The following is a 25665-nucleotide window of genomic DNA, read 5'->3' on the forward strand; positions in this document are numbered from 1 at the left end:
TCCGTTTATTTTTCCCAAAAAAAAAAAAACAACAGTGTACAGTACTTTGTGTTATATGACACGTAGATAACTGACTGTACACATTTTTTTATGTAAGTGTATTTGGATGATTGAGTGTTTGCAAGGCGCAACATGAGTGTGCATGTGTACTGTACTCTCAGTTGTTACGTAAGCAGTGTTTTGAGACCACGTTCGCATTTCAAGTGTTCAGCAAAAAACTGTACAGCAAGTGACAACATCAATGTTGGTGTTTGATTATTGCCACCGTGCATGCATGTTATTGCTTTTGGAGCGTCATAAATGTTCTTGCAAAAACAGGAACGGTGACTCCCTTCAGTGGTGTAGAAACACTGCCATCTTCTGGAATCTCAACCACACTGACAATTTGCAAACATCTCCTGAGACTCAGTAATATATTTTAATTTCATTGCATGAAGTATTTAACAATAGTTCGATTTTTGGTCAGAAAATGTGTTTATTTATTTCTTAGGTCGTGTCCTCTGCAGTGGACACAGCTGTAGTGTTATTTTTGACTGAATAATCAAGCAATCAATCAATGTTTACTTATATAGCCCTAAATCACTAGTGTCTCAAAGGGCTGCACAAACCACTACGACATCCTCGGTAGGCCCACATAAGGGCAAGGAAAACTCACACCCAGTGGGACGTCGGTGACAATGATGACTATGAGAACCTTGGAGAGGACAAAAGCAATGGATGTCGAGCGGGTCTAACATGATACCGTGAAAGTTTAATCCATAATGGATCCAACAAAACCGCGAGAGTCAAGTCCAAAGCGGATCCAACACAGTAGCGAGAGTCCCGTTCACAGCGAGTCCCTGGCTTAAACCAAACAACTTTTTTGCGCTAAATGAAGCATCTCCTCCTAACTATATGAATGCGCATATTGCCCGTCCCCTTAAAAGAGGTGGGGGGGTCGCACTCATATACAACGGAAACTTTAACCTTAAAACTTCATCCATTATTGTTTTGATGCAAAAAACAGTTTTGGTACAATCCAATGAAATTCAAATACATTTTCTACATCAGTGGTTCCCAAATGGGGGTACGCGTATCTCTGGGGGTACTTGAAGGTATGCCAAGGGGTACGTGACATTTTTCAAAAATATTCTAAAAATAGCAACAATGCAAAAATCCTTTATAAATATATTTATTGAATAATACTTCAAAAAAATATGAATGTGAGTGAAAATAAATGCAACAATGCAATATTCTTGATTGATTGATTGATACTTTTATTAGTGGATTGCACAGTACAGTACATATTCCGTACAATTGACCACTAAATGGTAACACCCGAATAACTTTTTCAACTTGTTTAAGACGGGGTCCACGTTAATCAATTCATGGTAAACTTGGTAAAATGGTAAAATTCATTGTTGACAGCTAGATTTTTTGTGGATATGTTCCAAAAATATTGATGTTAAAGATTTATTTTTTTGTGAAGAAATGTTTATAATGAAGTTCATGAATCCAGATGGATCTCTATTACAATTCCCAAAGAGGGCACTTTAAGTTAATGATTACTTCTATGTGTAGAAATCTTTATTTATAATTGGATCACTTTTTTATTTTTCAACACGTTTTCAGTTATTTTTATATCTTTTTTTCCAAATAGTTCAAGAAAGACCACTACAAATGAGCAATATTTTGCACTGTTATACAATTTAATAAATCATAAACTGAGGACATAGTGCCATATTTTACTTCTTTATCTCTTTTTTTTTTCAACCAAAAATGGTTTGCTCTGATTAGTTTGGATTAGATTAGATAGTACTTTATTTATTCCTTCAGGAGAGTTCCTTCAGGAAAATTACAATTTTCAGCACAATCCCATTCAAGATCAGACAAACGTTACAGGGGGACAGAACAGGATCGCTGACAGGTCTGACGGCTTACAGCGCCCCTAACAAAAAAGGTGAGATACAGGTAAACAAGTGGGGGGAATGGGAGAAAAAATAAGAGATAAAATATATATATATATATATATATATATATATATATATATATATATATATATATATATATATATATAATTGAAAAATCGGTCTAAGCCTGGGCGCTGGAGAGGGGGTCCAGACTGAGGCCAAGGGAAAAAAACATTAGGCGTTACTTGAATTGATAAAATGTTCACAAGGGGTACATCACTGAAAAAAGGTTGAGAACCACTGTTCTACATGCCTATATTTTTTATTTTTCATTTGTACATCTATATCAACATAAATGGACATTGTATAGAGCAGTTGTCCACTAGCAGGAGGGTTCCCGCTTGTAATCCCACTTCCTCCGTCCCAGTCACCGCCATAGGGTCCTTGGGCAAGGCACTTCACCCACAGGGTCACCCACGCATGGTTGCTTCACTGACTAAGAAACTGACCTGATCTGGTCTCTGTGCGCCACACGATGGTTGCCTGCTTCACCTCAAGAGGATGGTAATTAGCTCTTAGATGCAGAAGTTCCCACTTTTTGACAAAGTGTAAAAAGATTTACCATTAAATGCCAATGATGGCGCAAACCCTTTTAGCTCTTGCAGTCTGCTTTTGATGTTGATCAGTCCCAGCTGACTCAGCTGAGACCAGTGAGTGCTCAATGCAAATACATTTAAGGTAATATTTTTCTCAAATGGCAAAGGAATGCTAGTGAACATTCCAAAAATATCAACTCCTCATGTGGTCGAACTTAAAATGGTCACCACACAAGTACCTAGTGATTGTTATTGATGGCAAATTGTCTTTTAAATAACACACAGAAAAACCTGTTTAAACTTAAAATTAAATTGTCTTTTTTTCTTTTGAAACAAGTCCAGTTTGTCTGAAAAAGTAAGGACTCGTTTGATCCTGACCATGCACTTTCATGCCTTTGCTAGATTTAGGATACTTGTTTTTTATGTACAAACCCCGTGTCCATATGAGTTGGGAAATTGTGTTAGATGTAAATATAAACGGAATACAATGATTTGCAAATCCTTTTCAACCCATATTTAATTGAATGCACTACAAAGGCAACATATTTGATGTTCAAACTCAAAAACGTTATATTTTTTTTGCAAATAATATGTAACTTAGAATTTCATGGCTGCAACACGTGCCAAAGTAGTTGGGAAATGGCATGTTCACCACTGTGTTTCATCACATTTTTTTTAACAACACTCAAAAAACCTTTGGGAACTGAGGAAACTAATTGTTGAAGCTTTGAAAGTTGAATTATTTCCCATTCTTCTTTTATGTAGAGCTTTAGTCGTTCAACAGCCCGGGGTCTCCGCTGTCGTATTTTACGCTTCATAATGTGCCACACGTTTTGATGGGAGACATGTCTGGACTGCAGGCAGGCCAGGAAAGTACCTGCACTCTTTTACCACGAAGCCACACTGTTGTAAGACGTGGCTTGGCATTGTTTTGCTGAAATAAGCAGGGACGTCCATGATAACGTTGCTTGGATGACAACATATGTTGCTCCAAAACCTGTGTAGACCATTCAGTACCTTCACAGATGTGTAAGTTATCCAATGCTTTGTGCACTAATACACCCCCATACCATCACAGATGCTGGCTTTTGAACTTTGCGCCTATAACAATCTGGATGGTTATTTTCCTCTTTCTTCTAGAGGACACTACGTCCACAGTTTCCAAATATAATTTGAAATGTGGACTCGTCAGACCACAGAACACTTTTTCACTTTGCATCAGTCCATCTTAGATGAGCTCGGGCCCAGCGAAGCCGGCGGCGTTCCTGGGTGTTGTTGATAAATGGCTTTCGCTTTGCATAGTAGAGTTTTAACTTGCACTTACAGATGTAGCGACCAACTGTAGTTACTTACAGTGGTTTTATGAAGTGTTCCTGAGCCCATGTGGTGATATCCTTTACACACTGATGTCGGATTTTGATGCAGTACCGCCTGAGGGATCAAAGGTCCGTAATATCATCGCTTACGTGCAGTGATTTCTCCAGATTCTCTGAACCTTTTGATGATTTTACGAACCGTAGATGGTAAAATCCCTAAATTCATTGCAATAGCTCGTTGAGAAATATTGTTCTAAAACTGTTCAACAATTTGCTTACAAATTGTTGACCCTCGCCCGATCCTTGTTTGTGAATTACTTAACATTTCATGGCAGATGCTTTTAAACCCAATCATAGCACCCACCTGTTCTCAATTAGCCTGCACACCTGTGGGATGTTCCAAATAAGTGTTTGATGAGCTTTCCTCAACTTTATCAGTATTTATTGCCACCTTTCCCAACTTCTTTGTCACGTGTTACTGGCATCAAATTCTAAAGTTAAAGATTTTTTGCAACAAAAAAAATGTTTATCAGTTTTAACATCAAATATGTTGTCTTTGTAGCATATTCAACTGAATATGGGTTGAAAATGATTTGCAAATCTTTGTATTCCATTTATATTTACATATAACACAATTTCCCAACTCATATGGAAACAGGGTTTGTACCTGACACTTATTTAAAACACTAGGTACTGTACATCACTTTGCCTTAACTTTTAATACTGGTTGTGGCAACCTGGTCCACCATTGCACTTAGTATGCCACAGCAAATTGTCCACCTTTGTCTGTTCGCAGATTTTCTTGATAGATGTGTTTTATATACAAATCTCTTCTTGGGCTGTTTCCCACCTATTTGGGCACTTATATGTGTAGAGATTCCAGTCGCTACAGCTTATGGTCTCAGGTCTCAGGACATCCATATTATGTTAGTTCCTAGAGCCGACGCAGGAAAAAAAACCTTAAGATATGCTGGTCCCTTGTTTCAGAATGACTTACAAAATGATCTGAGGTTACCTATATTATTTACTTTGGAGAAATTTCACTCCATTTTAAAGCATCGAAAAACCAGTTGTATTGGGCATTGTAATAGTGGGTTTTTTACTGAAAGATTTTATATTTTTGATCTATCACTTGTTTTTTTGTTAATGTTGTAAGTAATTTGTATTTTTAACTATAGTGTCATAAGCACGCATGGTTGCGATGGATTTGACCCAAAGTTGCAGGAGACAGGCGGACGGCGTGCAGGTAAGAGAAGTATTGAACAATTCTGAACACAGAATGAGCAGTTATGCACACAACATGCAGCTAAAAGTCGCTAACAAAGAAACAATCCTCGAGCCCTGACTGGAAGGTGAAACAGGCATAAATAGCAGCCTAATTGTCAACTGTGACCAGATGTGGCTAGGCTGCCAATCAGGGACAGGTGAGGGAACGAGCGCTCAGGGAGACATACAGGAAATGGAACCAAAAAAAAGAAAATTTTGGAAATAAACACAATCTAAGGCAGACCTCGGCAACTTAAGGCCCGGGGGCCACATGCAGCCCGTTAAGCTTTTCGATCTGGCCCGCTGGACATTCCCAAACATTTTTTTTTAGATCTTTAAGATGGAAAGTGTAGCGGCCATTATGATGTGCAGTGATGTTTTCTAATGACCGTAAGTCTTCAACTATACAAAGTATTTCAATGGTTGGAATCTGCGTTTATGGATGAGATACCAGTTACTATGGTAATCTAATTAGTTACTATGGTAATTTAATTAGTTACTATGGTAATGTACGTCACAGCAGCTCGGATGAGGCAACAAGCAGTGTGGGCGGGAAGCATTTCCACAGACGCGGAAGGAGATTTTCACAACAAAGTTCTAAAGCTTAGTGATATATCAGATACATCAGATTGTAGGTGGGTTTATTTTGTACCCTTTGCGTCCCTATTTCACTGTCTGTTGCACTTTTGTTGCGTTTCACTTGATTGTAAAATATGTCGCTCGAAAGGTCGTGTGACTTTCATATTTTTTCAATATTCAGTGTTTTATCTTTCATAGAAAATCCCATTATGTTTCTTAAAGCGGTCTGTCGTAACGTTTTTAGCATTCAATCAGACATTATTCTGAGGTTTTCTTTAAGTGTTTAAGTGTTTCTTTAAGTGTTCTTAATTTATTTCAAGAATCCTCGAAAAAATTGTTGCGGAGCAGTTAAATGAACACTTAGCGTCTAACAATCTATGTGAAACCTTTCAATCCGGTTTCAGGGCAAATCACTCCACGGAGACAGCCCTCGCAAAAATGACTAATGATCTATTGCTAACGATGGATTCTGATGCGTCATCTATGTTGCTGCTCCTCGATCTTAGCGCTGCTTTCGATACTGTCGATCATAATATTTTATTAGAACGTATCAAAACACGAATTGGTATGTGTTTTGATAAGTTACATTTAAACCAGTGTGGGTGGCACTGGGAGCAGGTGGGTAAAGTGTCTTGCCCAAGGACACAACGGCAGTGACTAGGATGGCAGAAGCGGGAATCGATAGCCCTGTCTTGGTTTAACTCTTATCTTACTGATAGGATGCAGTGTGTCTCCCATAACAATGTGACCTCGGACTACGTTAATGTAATGTGTGGAGTTCCCCAGGGTTCGGTCCTTGGCCCTGCACTCTTCAGCATCTACATGCTGCCGCTAGGTGACATCATACGCAAATACGGTGTTAGCTTTCACTGTTATGCTGATGACACCCAACTCTACATGCCCCTAAAGCTGACCAACATGCCGGATTGTAATCAGCTGGAGGCGTGTCTTAATAAAATTAAACAATGGATGTCCGCTAACTTTTTCAACTCAACGCCAAAAAAACGGAAATGCTGATTATCGGTCCTGCTAGACACCGAACTCTATTTAATAACACAACTCTAACATTTGACAACCAAACAATTAAACAAGGCGACACGGTAAAGAATCTGGGTATTATCTTCGACCCAACTCTCTCCTTTGAGGCACACATTAAAAGCGTTACTAAAACGGCCTTCTTTCATCTCCGCAATAACGCTAAAATTCGCTCCATTCTGTCCACTAAAGACGCTGAGATCATTATCCATGCGTTTGTTACGTCTCGTCTCGATTACTGTAACCTATTATTTTCGGGTCTCCCCATGTCTAGCATTAAAAGATTACAGTTGGTACAAAATGCGGCTGCTAGACTTTTGACAAGAACAAGAAAGTTTGATCACATTACGCCTATACTGGCTCACCTGCACTGGCTTCCTGTGCACTTAAGATGTGACTTTAAGGTTTTACTACTTACGTATAAAATACTACACGGTCTAGCTCCATCCTATCTTGCCGATTGTATTGTACCATATGTCCCGGCAAGAAATCTGCGTTCAAAGGACTCCGGCTTGTTAGTGATTCCCAAAGCCCAAAAAAAGTCTGCGGGCTATAGAGCGTTTTCCGTTCGGGCTCCAGTACTCTGGAATGCCCTCCCGGTAACAGTTCGAGATGCCACCTCAGTAGAAGCATTTAAGTCTCACCTTAAAACTCATTTGTATACTCTAGCCTTTAAATAGACTCCCTTTTTAGACCAGTTGATCTGCCGTTTCTTTTCTTTTTCTTCTATGTCCCACTCTCCTTTGTGGAGGGAGTCCGGTCCGATCCGGTGGCCATGTACTGCTCGCCTGTGTATCGGCTGGGGACATCTCTGCACTGCTGATCCGCCTCCGCTTGGGATGGTTTCCTGCTGGCTCCGCTGTGAACGGGACTCTCGCTGCTGTGTTGGATCCGCTTTGGACTGGACTCGCGCGACTGTGTTGGATCCATTATGGATTGAACTTTCACAGTATCATGTTAGACCCGCTCGACATCCATTGCTTTCCTCCTCTCCAAGGTTCTCATAGACATCATTGTCACCGACGTCCCACTGGGTCATTATTGTCACCGATGTCCCACTGGGTGTGAGTTTTCCTTGCCCTTATGTGGGCCTACCGAGGATGTCGTAGTGGTTTGTGCAGCCCTTTGAGACACTAGTGATTTAGGGCTACATAAGTAAACATTGATTGATTGATTGATTGATTAATGGCCAGATTTAAGGTAACAAACGAATTTGTCTGACAGACTGTCCCATACAGTGTGTGACTGCTGCTTTTTTTGTTTTTTTTAATACATGTATTTCTGTAACTTGATTTTGCTGTCTTCTTGGCCGGATAAAGCTTGTAAAAGAGATTTAAATATCAAAGAGTTTTAACCTGGTTAAATGAAAGATATTTATATTGATTGATAAACTGTCTTATACAAACATTATTCTCAATATAGTTTAAAAAGTACTGACTTATTTTATCTACTGTAGCTTTAATGTGTGTCTTTTGTCACAGCAACCCTTGGACGTCACACAAAATGTATGGTAATTGGTGATTGGAATCCTATAAATTGTCGAGCTGAGTTAGTATTTCTCTATCATTTTCAGTTTATTTGTATGCCACACATGGATTTTTAGACTAAATCTACATCAAGCAGGTTGTAACTCAGCCACAAAAGTGTCAATATGTTTACATATGTAGATGATAAAAGGATTCGTATCTACCCACTGATGAAGGGTAATCGCCATATCACAAACGAACTCATGATTAGTGACGTGGTTCTGGCCTTTGTTTGACGTTTTGACCCTTGGCTGTTTTGCTGTGGTGATGACTTATCAGGGCTAAGCCTGTTTGAAGCGTGTGTTTTCAGCATTAGCTGCCGGCTATAATCTGACATATGAGCAAACACATAAACAGCTCCAGTAAAAATTTGTCACACATTCTCTATAAACATGCTCAGGCTGAAAACAAAATAACAGATAAAAAGGCTGGAGAAAACAAAGACAGCACTGAATGTTGTTGCTGTGCGTATAAAGGGTTTATTCCACCAAATGTGGGTTTAAACCAGGGGTCACCAACCTTTTTGAAACCAAGAGCTACTTCTTGGGTACTGATTAATGCGAAGGGCTACCAGTTTGATACACACTTTAATAAATTGCCAGAAATAGCCAATTTGCTCAATTTAACTTTAATAAATAAATCTATATGTATTAAAAAAAATGGCTATTTCTGTCTGTCATTACATCGTACATTTTTTTTTCCTTTTACGGAAGGTTTTTTGTAGAAAATAAATGATGAAAAAAACACTTAATTGAACGGTTTAAAAGAGGAGAAAACACGACAAAAATGAAAATTAAATTTTCAAACATAGTTTATCTTCAGTTTCGACTATTTAAATTTCAAAATTCAACCGAAAAAAATGAAGAGAAAAACTAGCTAATTCAAATCTTTTTGAAAAAATCAAAAAAATAATTTAAGGAACATCCTTAGTAATTTTTCCTGATTAAGATTCATTTTAAAATTTTGATGACATGTTTTAAATAGGTCAAAATCCGATCTGCACTTTGTTAGAATATATAACAAATTGGACCAAGCTATATTTCTAATAAAGACAAATCATTATTTCTTCTAGATTTTCCAGAACAAACATTTTCAAAGAAATTCAAAAGACTTTGAAATAAGATTTAAATTTAATTCTACAGATTTTCTAGATTTGCCAGAATATTTTTTTTTAATTTTAGTCATAAATTTGAAGAATTATTTCACAAATATTTTTCGTCAAAAAAACAGAAGCTAAAATGAAGAATTAAATTAAAATGTATTTATTATTCTTTACAATTAAAAAAAGACCTTGAACATTCATTTAAAATGTCACGAAAGAAGAGGAAGGAATTTAAAAGGTAAAAAGGTATATGTGTTTAAAAATCCCAAAATCATTGTAAGGCTGTATTTTTTCTCTAAAATTGTCTTTCTGAATGTTATAAGAAGCAAAGTAAAAAATAGATTAATTTATTTAAACAAGTGAAGACCAAGTCTTTAAAATATTTTCTTGGATTTTCAAATTCTATTTGAGTCTTTTCTCTCTTAGAATTAAAAATGTCGAGCAAAGCGAGACCAGCTTGCTAGTAAATAAATAACATTTAAAAAATAGAGGCGGCTCACTGGTAAGTGCTGCTATTTGAGCTATTTTTAGAACAGGCCAGCGGGCTACTCATCTGGTCCTTACAGGCTACCTGGTGCCCGTGGGCACCGCGTTGGTGACCCCTGGTCTAAACTAACTACGTCCTAATTTACAGACGCATGTGTATTTAAATTCCTGTGATATACCACAGCTTATTGTGTTTATCTAAGCTGATGCTAACAATGTCCACATGGAACTTTTTGTCTGCCTATTATTGTGTTTTATAAATTAATTTGCAATTAGACATAGCTACAATTAGGTTTCATTCATAATGCTACATATCTTCCATTCAAACCTCTGCACCAAAATATGCAAAACCAAACCATAGACGAGATTGCTTTTGTAGACCTGCAAAACACTGGAATGGACTGACAATCAAGGCAATGCAAGTTTATTTGTAGAGCACGATTTGCACACAAAGCAACTCAAAGTGCTTTGCAGACACCTGAATGAGTCACACAAGGCAACAGGGAGAATGTGATGAGGTCACAGGAAAAGAAAATGGAGATGTTTGGGATCGAGTGGACGGTTTGTTTGCTGAGAAATGTTGAATCTGAATCCAACAACATCATCACTACTGTCAAACATGGAGGTGCAAACATTCTATTTAGTAATGTTTCTCCCACCAAAATCCTTCCTGACCAACTACAAGAAACGACAAGTACATTGTTAGAGCAGAAAAGAGAAGCGGAAGATCAACAGTTCTTAAAAGGGGTCCATTTAAAATGCTAGAGTGTATAAATTAGTTTTAAAATGGGACTACAGTGGTAGCATCTCTAACTGTTACCGATCGGGCATTCCAGAGTACTGGAGCCCAAATAGAAACGCTCCCAAGCCTGTAGACGTTTTTGGGCTCTGGGAATCACTAGTAAGCCAGAGTTCTTTGAACGCAGATTTCCCGGATTGTCCGGATATATGTTACAATACAATCTGCCAGAGAACATAGAGTTAGACCGTTTATTATTATATACGTAAGCAATAAAACTTTAAAGTCGCATCTTAAGTGCACAGGAAGCCAGTGCAGCTGAGCCAGTATAGGCATAATATGAATCAAACGTTCTTGTCCTTGTCAAAAGTCTAGCAGTCGGATTTTGTACCAACTATAATCTTTTAATGCTTAACATAGGGAGAACCAAAAATAATCCATCCATCCATCATCTTCCGCTTATCCGAGGTCGGGTCGCGGGGGCAGCAGCCTAAGCAGGGAGGCCCAGACATCCCTCTCTCCAGCCACTTCGTCTAGCTCTTCCCGGGGGATCCCGAGGCGTTCCCAGGCCAGCCGGGAGACATAGTCTTCCCAACGTGTCCTGGGTCTTTCCCGTGGCCTCCTACCAGCTGGACGTGCCCTAAACACCTCCCTAGGGAGGCGTTCGGGTGGCATCCTGACCAGATGCCCGAACCACCTCATCTGGCTCCTCTCGATGTGGAGGAGCAGCGGCTTTACGTTGAGCTCCTCCCGGATGGCAGAGCTTCTCACCCTATCTCTAAGGGAGAGCCCCGCCACCCGGCGGAGGAAACTCATTTCGGCCGCTTGTACCCGTGATCTTATCCTTTCGGTAATGACCCAGAGCTCATGACCATGGGTGAGGATGGGAACGTAGATCGACCGGTAAATTGAGAGCTTTGCCTTCCGGCTCAGCTCCTTCTTCACCACAACGGATCGATACAACGTCTGCATTACTGAAGACGCCGCACCGATCCGCCTGTCGATCTCACGATCCACTCTTCCCCCACTCGTGAACAAGACTCCTAGGTACTTGAACTCCTCCACTTGGGGCAGGGTCTCCTCCCCAACCCGGAGATGGCACTCCACCCTTTTCCGGGCGAGAACCATGGACTCGGACTTGGAGGTGCTGATTCTCATTCCGGTCACTTCACACTCGGCTGCGAACCGATCCAGAGCTGAAGATCTTGGCCAGATGAAGCCATCAGGACTACATAATCTGCAAAAAGCAGAGACCTAATCCCGTGGCCACGGGACCAAAAATAATATGTACAAGTAATTGAAACAAGATGTAATGAACGCATGAATACTGATCGTTGCTTGTGGACAAAATGGGACGGATTTTTAGCGATGTTATGGAGATGAAAGAAGGCTGTTTTGGTAACACTCTTCATTTGCAACTTCAACAATAGAGTTGGGTCGAAAATTATTTTGAGATTTTTCACCGTCTCGCTTTGTATAATTGTTTTGTTGTCACATTTTAAGGTGGTATCCTTAATTAAGTGCCTGTGTGAAGATGCAAAAAGTTGATCGACATCCATTGTTTCTTTGAATTAAGACACACTTCCAGATGACTACAATCCGGCATGTAAAGTTGGGTTTCTGCAGCATAACAGTGAAAGCTAACACTGCATTTGCATATGATGTCGCCTAGCAGCAGTATACAGATACTGAAAAATGCAGGGCCAAGAACCGAACCCTATGGCACTCTGTACGTTACCTACGAGATGAAGGCCTCCATGCCAGAACTCCCAGGCGCACCCCACTTCTGACTACCAGGCACAAGGAAAAAGACTCCAGTATGCCAAAAATCATCTGGACAAACCCCAAAGGTTTTGGGAAACTGTTTCTATGGAGTGATGACACAAAACTGGAACTCTTTGGGCCTATGAATCAACGTTATGTCTGGAGGAGAAAAAAATGAAGCTTACAAAGAGAAGAACACCTTGCCTACTGTTAAGCATGGTGGGGGGGGGGGGTTAATCATGCTCTGGGGCTGTTTCTCTGCCTCAGGTACCGGGAATCTCCAGCGCGTTCAAGGCATTATGAATTCTATTTCCTAACAGGATATATTGGCTGCAAATGTCATGAAGTCAGTGACGAATCTGAGGCTTGGGAGACGATACCTCATACCTCCAAATCAACATCAGAGTGGTTGCAGAAGAAGGGCTGGAGGACTCTGAAGTGGCCTTCACAGTCACCAGACCTAAATCCTATAGAAAACCTGTGGTGGGACTTGAAGAAGGCAGTTGCAGCACGCAAGCCCAAGAATATGAATGAACTGGAGGCCTTTGCCCAAGAGGAATGGGCTAAAATACCTGTAGATCAGGGGTGTCAAACTCAAATACAGAGTGGGCCAAAATTCTAAACTGAACAAAGCCACGGGCCAAAGTTGAACAACTTAACCTTTTAATAGGGACCCAAACAAGTTTTGCATTGAATATTGAACAAGCGAGGCTTATATAACTCTATAGTGACATGCAAAATCGAGTTTGTTGGTAGCGGCGGTGTATATTGTAGCGTCATTGAAGAGTTAGTGCTGCAAGGGTTTCTGGGTATTTGTTCTGTTGTGTTTATGTTGTGTTACGGTGCGGATGTTCTCCCAAAATGTGTTTGTCATTCTTGTTTGGTGTGGGTTCACAGTGTGGTGTAACAGTGTTAAAGTTGTTTATACGGCCACCTTCAGTGTGACCTGTATGGATGTTGACCAAGTATGGCTTGCATTCACTTGTGTGTGTGTAGAAGCCGCATATATTACGTGACTGGGCCGGCACGCTGTTTGTATGGAGGAAAAGCGGACGTGACGGCAGGTTGTAGAGAATGCTAAAAGCAGTACTTTTAAGGCACACCCCCAATATTGTTGTCCGGGTGGAAATTCGGGTGAATGGTTGCCCCGGGAGATTTTCGGGGGGACACTGAAATTCGGGATTCTCCTGGAAAAATCGGGAGGGTTGGCAAGTATGAGAATTTGCTTTGAATGCGGTGATACAGCGGCACTGCCACTGTATAATACCGGCGGGCCAGCTCTAATGTTAATTTATTATTGCCTCAAGGGCCAAATGAAATTACAGGGCGGGCCAAATTTGGCCTGCGGGCCAGAGTTTGACACCCATGCTGTAGATGGTTGCAAGAAGCTTGTGTCCGGTTATGTATCACGTTTGAAGGATGTAATCACTGCCAAAGGGTGTTCTACTAAGTACTAAAGATGCATGTAACTAGGGGGTTGAATAATTTTGTCAATGAGATATTAGGAAAAATGTCCTTTTTTGGTATTTTGTAAAATACGGTGTTACAATTTAAGTTGCATTTGTCTATTTGACACATCTTTATTTGATATGACTATAAACAAAATACGTAATAAATGTCCAACTTGTTAAAACACCAAAATTGTGTGGGGGTTGAATAAATTTGATCACAACTGTAAGCGGTAGAAAATGAATGGATGGATGTACGTCTCGCCTCGATTACTGTAACGTATTATTTTCGGGTCTCCCCATGTCTAGCATTAAAAGATTACAGTTGGTACAAAATGCGGCTGCTAGACTTTTGACAAGAACAAGAAAGTTTGATCACATTACGCCTGTACTGGCTCACCTGCACTGGCTTCCTGTGCACTTAAGATGTGACTTTAAGGTTTTACTACTTATGTATAAAATACTACACGGTCTAGCTCCATCCTATCTTGCCGAATGTATTGTACCATATGTCCCGGCAAGAAATCTGCGTTCAAAGGACTCCGGCTTATTAGTGATTCCCAAAGCCCAAAAAAAGTCTGCGGGCTATAGAGCTTTTTCCGTTCGGGCTCCAGTACTCTGGAATGCCCTCCCGGTAACAGTTCGAGATGCCACCTCAGTAGAAGCATTTAAGTCTCACCTTAAAACTCATTTGTATACTCTAGCCTTTAAATAGACTCCCTTTTTAGACCAGTTGATCTGCCGTTTCTTTTCTTTTTCTTCTATGTCCCACTCTCCTTTGTGGAGGGGGTCCGGTCCGATCCGGTGGCCATGTACTGCTTGCCTGTGTATCGGCTGGGGACATCTCTGCGCTGCTGATCCGCCTCCGCTTGGGATGGTTTCCTGCTGGCTCCGCTGTGAACGGGACTCTCGCTGCTGTGTTGGATCCGCTTTGGACTGGACTCTCGCGACTGTGTTGGATCCATTATGGATTGAACTTTCACAGTATCATGTTAGACCCGCTCGACATCCATTGCTTTCCTCCTCTCCAAGGTTCTCATAGTCATCATTGTCACCGACGTCCCACTGGGTCATTATTGTCACCGATGTCCCACTGGGTGTGAGTTTTCCTTGCCCTTATGTGGGCCTACCGAGGATGTCGTAGTGGTTTGTGCAGCCCTTTGAGACACTAGTGATTTAGGGCTATATAAGTAAACATTGATTGATTGATTGATGTTATAAGACTCTGAACAATGGTAATATAGAACAAATTGCATGAAACGTGTCCGCCTGTGGGGGGCAGCATGGTGCCAGAATACGCCGAAGTGTGACGTTGGATTATAGCGCAGAAGAAGAAGCAAATGGGATGAACTGTTTATGTTTATCTGTGTGCTACTAAAGCTCACATCGTGTAACTATCTTCACATCCTGTCTTGTGACTCTCGGCTATCTGCTCGCAGTTCACCAAGACTTTGCAGACGGAGTCGGACTCTGAAATGCTCCCTGAATTCCTGCTGTTTCTCTCGGCACTGGGCTCGCTCGGCGTGGAAGGCGCAGCCGGGAAAAAACTGCACTATGTAACTGTGGTGAGTGCTTTCTTTTTTGTTGTTTTTTTTTTTAATTAAATTTTTCTAAAAAGCTCAAGTATGTAACGGTGCTAAGTGTTATGGTTGGAAAATGTGTATCATAAAGCCTTAGTGTTTCACATTTTGTAAATATTTTATCATTTGTTTTATTAGGCAACACTGAATAAATAACTCGGATACAATAGTGTCCAGCTTGTGAAACACTGTTACTTACTTCCCCCGACAAGAAGGTCAACGTATCTATTAAAGTCTAATTTAGTGTGATTTAAAAGTGTAATACGCAATATTTTTGCAAATTGCTTCCAGCTATATATTTGAAAAATGTGTGGTGCACATTTTGCAAATACATGTTTTTGGTGTCAAAATAATTTATTGAAGGCCTACTGAAACCAACTACTACCCACCACGCAGTCTGATAGTTTATATATCAATGATGAAATATCAACATTGCAACACATGCCAATACAGCCTTTTTGATTTACTGAATTAAAATTTTAAATTTCCTGGGAGTTTCGTCTTCGAAACGTTGTGTAATGATGACGCGTACGCAAGACGTCACGGGTTTTTAGGAAGTATGAGCGCTGCGCACACACACAGCTAAAAGTCGTCTGCTTTTACCGCATAATTACACAGTATTTTGGACATCTGTGTTGCTGAATCTTTTGCAATTTGTTCAATTAATATTGGAGAAGTCACAGTAGAAAGATGGAGTTGGGAAGCTTTAGCCTTTAGCCACACAAACACACGGTGATTCCTTGTTTAAAATTCCTGGAGGTGAAACTTTCCTATGGATCAGAGCGCGGTCAAGAGAACATGGATCCCGACCACATGTCAACCAGCATGTTTGGGTGAGAAATTTGTGGTTAAAAGGTCAGTTCTTACCGGAGAAAAGCTGAGCTTCTGCCGTCCATAGCTGCCGTCGACTCCCCTGAGACACTGCGTGTCAAGACACCCGTGGAGACACCCTTCCGACTATCAGGTAATATTAAACTCACTAAAACACTAGCAACACAATAGAAAGATAAGGGATTTCCCAGAAGTAACCTAGTAAATGTGTCTAAAAACATCGGAATCCGTCCCAATTTTTTTTTCTAGTCCGTCGCTATCAATATCCTCAAACACGAATCTTTCATCCTCGCTCAAATTAATGGGGAAATTGTCGTTTTCTCGGTCCGGATAGCACTTTTTGTTGGAGGCTCCCATTAAAAACAATGTGAATACGTGAGGAGCCATCAAACATGTGACGTCATCGTCTGCGACTTCCGGTAGAGGCAGGGCATTTCTCTTAGCACCGAAAGTTGCAAACTTTATCGTGGATGTTCTCTACTAAATCCTTTCAGCAAAAATATGGCAATATCGCGAAATGATCAAGTATGACACATAGAATGGACCTGCTATCCCCGTTTAAATAAGAAAATCTAATTTTAGTAGGCCTTTAAATACTTATGTAAATCTATTCATTTGTAGTCGGGACAATATAACTGAGTATTGCCCTCAAATCAGTCCAACCCTAACCCTAACCACTATACAGTGTACATCCATGACTAAACTACTGACTAAACTACTACCACAACTTGGTTCACTATTTATGAAATATAATAATGTAGGGTTACTGACTAAACAATCCACAAAATCTCGTCTTAAATCTCGTCTTGCGATATTCAAATTGATTGCGCACAATGGAAATTATGTATAATTTGCAAAGTGCGCGAGATTGGTGAAATGCTTACAACAGCAATAAGCTAAGTTACTTCACTGCACTTCATAGTCACCACTAGGGCTGGGCGATATGGCCTTTTTTTAATATCTCAATATTTTTAGGCCATTTCTCGATACACGATTTACATCTCGATATTTTGCCTTAGCCTTGAATGAACACTTGACGCACATAATCACACCAGTATGAGGATTCTATGCGTCTACATTAAAGGCCTACTGAAATTAGATTTTCTTATTTAATTGGGGATAGCAGGTCCATTCTATGTGTCATACTTGATCATTTCGCGATATTGCCATATTTTTGCTGAAAGGATTTAGTAGACAACATCGACGATAAAGTTCGCAACTTTTGGTCGCTAGTAGAAAAGCCCTGCCTTTACCGGAAGTATGTGCGCGTGACGTCACGAGTTGCAGGGCTCCACACATATTCACATTGTTTTTAATGGGAGCCACCAGCAGTAAGAGCAATTCGGACCGAGAAAGCGACAATTACCCCATTAATTTGAGCGAGGATGAAAGATTCGTGAATTAGGATATTGATAGTGAAGGACTAGAAAAAAACGGAAAAAAAAACGGCGGCAGTGTGAGCGTTTAAGATGTAATTAGACACATTTACTAGGATCATTCTGGAAGATCCCTTATCTGCTTATTGTTTTAATAGTGTTTTAGTGAGCTTTTAAAGATTGTAAAGACATACCTCGAGGTCTGATGGCTGCGGTGAACACGAAGTGTCTCAGAGAGAAGCCGAGGAACCAAGCTCACAGCTGCTTTTTAAACAGCTGCTGCAGGACGACGAATAATCCAATGATTTCTCTGGTAAGATATATATAACATATTTTCCCATCCAAAAACATGCTGGTTGACGTAGAGAAAACATGTTCGCTTGACCGCTCTGTGTTAAAGCTTCACAACAAACAAAGAAACACCGGCTGTGTCTCGGTGCTAAAGACAGCTGCAATCCACCACTTTCCATCAACAGCATTGTTCTTTATAGTCTCCATTATTAAATTAAAAAATGCAAAAGATTCAACAACACAGATGTCAAAATACTGTGTGATTATGCCATGAACAGAGACGACTTTTAGCCGTGTTTGGTGCAGCGCTAATATTTCCTTACAGTCTGTGACGTCACGCGTACGCGTCATCATTCCGCAACGTTTTCAACAAGAAACTCGCAGGAAATTTAAAATTGCGATTTAGTAAACTAAAAAGGCCGTATTGGCATGTGTTGCAATGTTAATATTTCATCATTGATATGTAAACTATCAGACTGCGTGGTTGATAGTAGTGGGTTTCAGTAGGCCTTTAAAGGCCTACTGAAATGAGATTTTCTTATTTAACTGGGATAGCAGGTCCATTCTTTGTGTCATACTTGATCATTTCGCGATATTGCCATATTTTTGCTGAAAGGATTTAGTAGAGAACATTGACGATAAAGTTTGCAACTTTTGGTCGCTGATAAAAAAGCCTTGCCTGTACCGGAAGTAGCAGCTGATGTGCGCGTGACGTCACGGGTTGTGGAGCTCCTCACATTGTTTTACAATCATGGCCACCAGCAGCTAGAGCGATTCGGACCGAGAAAGCGACAATTTCCCCATTAATTTGAGCAAGGATGAAGGATTCGTGGATGAGGAAAGTGAGAGTGAAGGACTTGAAAAAAAAAGAGGGCAGTGGGAGCGATTCAGATGTTATTAGACACATTTACTAGGATAATTCTGGAAAATCCCTTATTCCGCTTATTGTGTTACTAGTGTTTTAGTGAGATTATAAAGTCATACCTGAAAGTCGGAGTGGTGTGGCCACGGGTGTGGTGAACGCCAGTGTCTCTGAGGGAAGCCATGTTTCTGGACGAGGCGAAGGCAGCCGGTCGGGCCGGGCTGAGCTTTTTTTCCCCCTCCTCCACGGTGGAAGCATCCCACGTTCGGGGGCGGCCGGTCGGAGGAGGCAAGAGAGTCCGCAGCTGCCTCTTTGACAGGTGCACGAGGAACGACGCAAGCTCCGCTCATGTCTACGGTAAGAGCCGACTTATTACCACAATTTTCTCACCGAAACCGGCCGGTTGACATGTGGTAGAGAACCATGTTTGCTTGACCGCTCTGTTCCATAGTAAAGCTTCACCTTCGGGAATGTAAACAAGGAAACACCGGTTGTGTTTATGTTGCTAAAGGCAGCTGCAATACACCGCTTCCCACCTACATCATTCTTATTTGACGTCTCCATTATTAATTGAACAAATTGCAAAAGATTCAGCAACACAGATGTCCAGAATACTGTGTAATTATGCGATTAAAGCAGACCACTTATAGCTGGGATCGGGCTGGAACAAAATGTCCGCTACAATCCGTGACGTCACGCATCGTTTTCAACAGGATACTTGGCGCGAAATTTAAAACTGCAATTTAGTAAACTAAAAAGGCCGTATTGGCATGTGTTGCAATGTTAATTTTTCATCATTGATCTATAAACTATCAGACTGCGTGGTCGGTAGTAGTGGGTTTCAGTAGGCCTTTAAAACATTCTTGTTCATACTGCATTAATATATACTTATTTTAAACTTTCATGCAGAGAGGGAAATCACAATTAAGTAAATTGTCCAAAACTGTATGTATTACACAGCTATTAAGCAGTGGCACAAACATTCATGTCATTTCCAAAACAGAAAGTGCAAGATTGTCAGAGACACTTTAAAACAAGCTGTTAGTCCACTTTAGTGCAAGACGTCACTAAGATGGCATATCAAAACAACACAAAGTTAAAGTGCACTTTTGGTACAGAATGCCACTACAATAGTTTAAAACAAATAAAGTGCACTTTTGTGCATGATTTTGTGGGCGTATGACACCGAATGGAGATGTTGACATGCGGAGTAAAAACTCTTCATTCTCTAGCAGGTGACCCTTCAAATGATGCTACATTTTAGCAACGCTTTAGCACCACACTTGACAAATTATGGTTGTTTGTTCGACATATTCCCACTTGAAGCCAAACCACCACCATGTTTTTCTTGGGAATTAATTCTTCCTTTATTTGTTACCAGATTAGCACCTTCTTTCTCGTATTACCACTCACACCACAGCTAACGTTACCCATGCCGCTACCTCTCTGCTTCGCGAGGACGTATACGTATGTGACGTATGACGTGACAGTATGTGACGTGTGTAAGAAGGTGCACTTTTCTGTGAGAAGGAGACAGAATGAGTGGGAAGAGCCTGTAGTGTAATGCCCGCAGCTTAAAGCAACTGCCTGATTTTCTAAATGTTTGATACGTTTTACACGTTCAAATTTTCTTCATGATGTATCGGGACATATCCATTAAGAGTTTGAGCAGAAATAAGTCGTATAGGACGTAAAACATCACCAACATGCTATGTCACAATATTCTACCGTACCGTTGGTTGTCCATTTGCAGTATGGCAAAGTGGCTAACATACATGCCTATCACCCCGCTGTAAAGGGTTCGAGCCTCGAAAGGGACCATAAAAGCGAAATTTTCTTTAAAAAATATTTACAGTCTAGTATACATATAAATAAATAGTTTTTATTGTAAAGAAAAAACATTTATTCATACTCGATTTTATCCAGAAAAGTTGGTCCTGTCGCACACAAAGTAGCAAACTGGTTTGAAAACCTGACAGTTTACCACAGTGTTTAGCATGGTTGGCTTTCAAACAGGTGGAACTGGTTCAAATCCTGTTTGCCCGAAGGTATGGACTGACTTATGAAAGGTTTAATTGAGTAAATTCCTTGTGGGATGCATGCTTCTTTGAAAAATTTTGCAGCCAGTATCACAGTTTAATTCCAACTGTTAAAACATACATCTTTCATCTCTAAATTCATCGTACGTTAAAAGGTAAAGTACCCATGATTGTCACACACACACTAGGTGTGGCGAAATTATTCTCTGCATTTGACCCGTCACCCTTGACAACCTCCTGGATGGTGAGGAGAGCATTGAGCAGCAGCGGTGGCCGTGCCCGGTAATCATCTTTGGTTATTTAAACCCCAATTTCAATCCTTGATGCTGTGTCTCAAGCAGGGAGGTAATGGGTCCCATTTTTATAGTCTTTTGTATGGCTCGGCCGGGGTTTGAACTCACAACCTACGAATCTTGCAGTAGAGTTTACTGTCTTCAGCATTCAAATGTTTCTTACAATCACAGTATTTGGACATTTAAACCATTACCCAGTCAAACTATATTTCCTTATACATTTCACTCACATTTAAACAAGCATTCATCAATATTAAAACCATTCCTACTTTACATTCAAACAAAACATATTATTACAATGATCTACATTCCTTCTGCATTTTAGTTTAGCTCCAGCATAGGGCATTCACACACAATTCCTACTGGAATTGTATTTTCCTGTTAATCATGGTTATTAATTATGTTTGGTAAAACAATGTTGGGGTGGGAGGGTTGCATGCGACACTATCATGAAATTTTATAATAAATAATCTAATAAAAAGGCCCCAAAAAAGTTATACATTAAGTTAAAGTTAAAGTACCAATAATGGTCACACACACACTAGGTGTAGTGAAATTTGTCCTCTGCATTTGACCCATCCTCTTGTTCACCCCCTGGGAGGTGAGGGGAGCAGTGAGCAGCAAGGAATAATTTTTGGTGATTTAACCTCCAATTCCAACCCTTGATGCTGAGCGCCAAGCAGGGAGGTAATGGGTCCCATTTTTATAGTCTTTGGTATGACTCTGTCAGGGTGTCAACTCACGACCTACCGATCTCAGGGTGGACACTCTAATCACAAGGCCACTGAGCAGGTATATCACATATATTTAAAGACAAATATTTGTGTTTTTGTTCCTTATTAGTATCAATGTGTCAGCTTGTTTTCATTACATGCTTTTTCTAGCGTCATAAAAAAACAGCTACGTTTCATAAGTAGCCTGCGCGTCATCTATTGGGCATCACAGCTTGACCTTATTATACATTTGATCGTTTGTAGTGTTAAACATTTATACTAAATGACAAAATACACACATATATTTAAAGGGTTTGCCCTAAATCACCAAAATGATTCTCGAGCGTGGCCACCGCTGCTGCTCACTGCTTCCCTCAACTCCCAGCGGGTGAACACCGGGATGGGTCAAATACAGAGGATACTTTCATCACACCTAGTGTGTGTGTGACTATCGTTGGGACTTTAACTTTTAACTTAGATTGCCACTATATATAGTACTCTCTCAGAAAATTAGAATATTGTGATAAAGTCCTTTTATTTTCTGTAATTCAACTAAAAACATGAAAATGTCATACATTCTGGATTCATTACACATCAACTGAAATATTGCAAGCTGTTTACTATTTTAATATTGCTGATTATGGCGTACAGCTTAAGAAAACTCAAAAAATCCTATCTGAAAAAAATAGAATATTTCCTCAGACCAAGTAAAAAAAAAGATTTATAACAGCAGAACAAAATCAAACATTTGAAAATGTCAATTCTTGCACTCAGTACTTGATTGGGAATCCGTTTGCAGGGATTACTGCATCATTGCGGCGTGGCATGGAGGCTATCAGCCTGTTGTATTGCTGAGGTCTTATGGATGCACAGGATGCTTCAATAGCGGCCTTTAGCTCATTTGCATTATTGGGTCTGGTGTTTTTCAGTTTCTTCTTCACAATGACCCACACATTCTCTATGGGGTTTTGGTCAGGGGAATTGCCAGTGCAAACGAGGACAGTAATGCCATGGTCAGTACACCAGTTGTTGGTGATTTTGACACACTTTAAGTTCACACAGTACAGGCATAGCGAGAACGAATAAACTCTGACTCGCTCAGTCATGTTCGGGAAGGCGTTGGCCAAGATCGCACTGATCGTATGCCTATGCATACGCACAGCGACGGAAATGGTCGAGGGGGAACCCCCAAATGTTCAACTTTGTTGAAACTATGTTTTTAAGGGTTTTTTGTCCAACCTAACAACCTGCTTAAGGGCCTTATACATTAAAAAAATATATATATATATAATTTGCCAACACACAGATGTGCAAACGGAGGTCCGGAGACGCACACGGCGTAAAATTAGACATTATCGTTAATATTAATGTAAAAAAAAATAAGGTAGTTCACACAGAATTGAACAAGAATTGCATTAATTAACTTGAAGGGCAGCACAGTAGAATTGGGTTTAGTGTGGGTTGGTTAGTTTGCATGTTCTCCCCGTGACTGCGTGGGTTTCCTCCCACCTCCAAAGACATGCACCTGGGGATAGGCTGATTCTCAACACTAAATTGGCCCTAGTGTGTGAATGTGAGTGTGAATGTTGTCTGTCTATCTGTGTTGGCCCTGTGATTAGGTGGAGACTTGTCAAGGGTGTACCACGCCTTCCGCCTGAATGCAACTGAGAGGCTCCAGCACCCCCAGCGGCCCTGAAAGGGATAAGCGGTAGAAAATGGATGGAACTTGAAATACATTTCCCTTCAACTTTTTCTCCTCACATTTGTCAAATGCAGGCACACGTGTGCGAAGGCAAATGTGGCGGGAGTTCGATGTCGGCAATGTGCAGTAGCGACTCCGGACGTGCCAGAGAGATTGGAGCACATATACTTGTTGGTCACAAAAAGTATTCATGAAGTTTGGTTATTTTATAAATTCATTATGGGTCTACTTAAATTGTGACCAATTCTAATGGGTCTAAAGTATCCATACGGCAATGTTAATATTGGGTTACATGTCCCTTAGCAGGTTTCACTGCAATAAGGCGCTTTTGGTAGCCATCCACAAGCTTCTGGTTTAATTTTTGACCACTCCTCTTGACAAAATTGTTGGTTTTTCTCTTCCAAACATATTGCTGGGTATAATGTCCAAACAGCTAAATTTTTGTTTCATCTGACCACATAACTTTCCTCCAGAAGGTGTTATCTTTGTTTATGTGATGTCAGATGAAACAAAAATTGAGTTGTTTGGCCAAAATACCCAGCATTATGTTTGGAGGAGAAAAGGTGAGTCCTTTAATCCCATGAACACCACACCTACCGTCAAGCATGGTGGTGGTAGTATTATGCTCTTGAATGGTTTTGCTGCCAATGGAACTCGTGCTTTACAGAGAGTAAATGGGACAATGAAAAAGGAGGATTTCCTCCAAATTCTGCAGGAAAACCTAAAATCATCAGCCCGGAGGTTGGGTCTTGGGCGCAGTTGGGTGTTCCAACAGTACAATGACCCCAAACACACATCCAAAGTGGTAAAGGAATGCCTAAATCAGGCTAGAATTAAAGTTTTAGAATGGCCTTCCCAAAAGTCCTGACTTAAAAGTGTTGAGAATGCTGAAGAAACAAGTCCATGTTAGAAACCCAAAACATTTAGCTGAATTGCACCAATTTTGTCAAGAGGAGTGGTCAAAAATTCAACCAGAAGCTTGTGGATGGCTACCAAATGCGCCTCATTGCAGTGAAACTTGCCAATGGATATGTAACAATTATTAACATTGCTGTATGTATACTTTTGACCAAGCAGATTTGGTCACCTTTCCAGTAGACCCATAATAAATTAATAAAAGAACCAAACTTCATGACTTTTTTTTGTGACCAACAAGTATGTGCTCCACACTCTATCACAAAAAAATAAGACTGGTAGAAATTATTGGAAACTCATGAAAGCCATGACATTATGTTCTTTACAAGTGTATTTAAACTTTTGACATGACTGTATATGTCTATAGATATGTACACGTGTGTGTATATATGTACAGTATAAAAAACCCAAAACCAGTGAAGTTGGCACGCTGTGTAATTCGTAAATAAAAACAGAATACAATGATTTGCAAATCCTTTTCAACTTATATTCAGTTGAATATACTACAAAGACAAGATATTTAATGTTCGAACCGTGAAACTTGTTTTTTTTGGTGCTAATAATCATAGAATAACCATTCGAATTTAATGGCAGCAACACATTACAAAAAAGGGGCATTTTTTTACCACTGTGTGACATGGCCTTTCCTTTTAACAACACTCAGTTAACGTTTGGGAACTGAGGAGACCAATTTTTGAAACTTTTCAGGTGGAATTATTTCCCATTTTTGCTTGATGTACAGCTCAAGTTGTTCAACAGTCCGGGGTCTCTGTTGTGTTATTTTACGCTTTGTAATGAGCCACCCATTTTCAATGGGAGACAGGTCTTGGCTACAGGCAGGCCAGTCTATTACCCGCATTCTTTTACTCTGAAACCACGCTGTTGTAACATGTGGCTTGGCATTGTCTTTCTGAAATAAGCAGGGGCGTCCATGATGACGTTTCTTGGATGGCAACATATGTTACTCCAAAACCTGTATGTACCTTTCAGCATTAATGGTGCCTTCATAGATGTGCAAGTTACCCATACTTTGGGCATTAATACAATACCATACCGTCACAGATGCTGGATTTTGAACTTTGCATCTCGAACAATCCGGATGGTTCTTATCCTTTTTGTTCCGGAGAACACAACGTCCACAGTTTCCCCAAAACAATTTGGAATATGGACTCGTCAGACCACAGAACACTATTACACATTGCATCAGTCCATTTTATATGAGCTCGGGCCCAGCGAAGCCAGTGGCGTTCCTGGGTGTTGTTGATAAATGGCTTTCGCTTTGCATAGTAGAGTTTTAACCCGCACTTACAGATGCAG

General features: G+C 40.3%; 1 protein-coding gene across 3 annotated transcripts in view; it reads left to right on the plus strand.

The window, feature by feature from the left end:
* The first annotated feature begins 15061 nt into the window (after positions 1-15061).
* acp2 (acid phosphatase 2, lysosomal) overlaps positions 15062-25665 on the plus strand; it is a 40587-nt gene continuing 29983 nt past the window's right edge. Inside the window, exons 1-3 of one of the 3 annotated variants that reach the window (XM_061904658.1) lie at positions 16084-16159; positions 16225-16290; positions 17713-17846. In XM_061904658.1, coding sequence (XP_061760642.1) covers positions 16099-16159; positions 16225-16290; positions 17713-17846 — 261 coding nt within the window. In that variant the 5' untranslated portion in view covers positions 16084-16098. Of the gene's footprint in view, positions 15312-16083; positions 16160-16224; positions 16291-17712; positions 17847-25665 lie in introns of those variants that run through there. The other 2 variants (XM_061904659.1, XM_061904660.1) reach the window with 2 other exon arrangements.

This window comes from Nerophis ophidion, linkage group LG06, assembly GCF_033978795.1.
Source record: "Nerophis ophidion isolate RoL-2023_Sa linkage group LG06, RoL_Noph_v1.0, whole genome shotgun sequence".
Classification (NCBI taxonomy): Eukaryota; Metazoa; Chordata; class Actinopteri; order Syngnathiformes; family Syngnathidae; genus Nerophis; species Nerophis ophidion.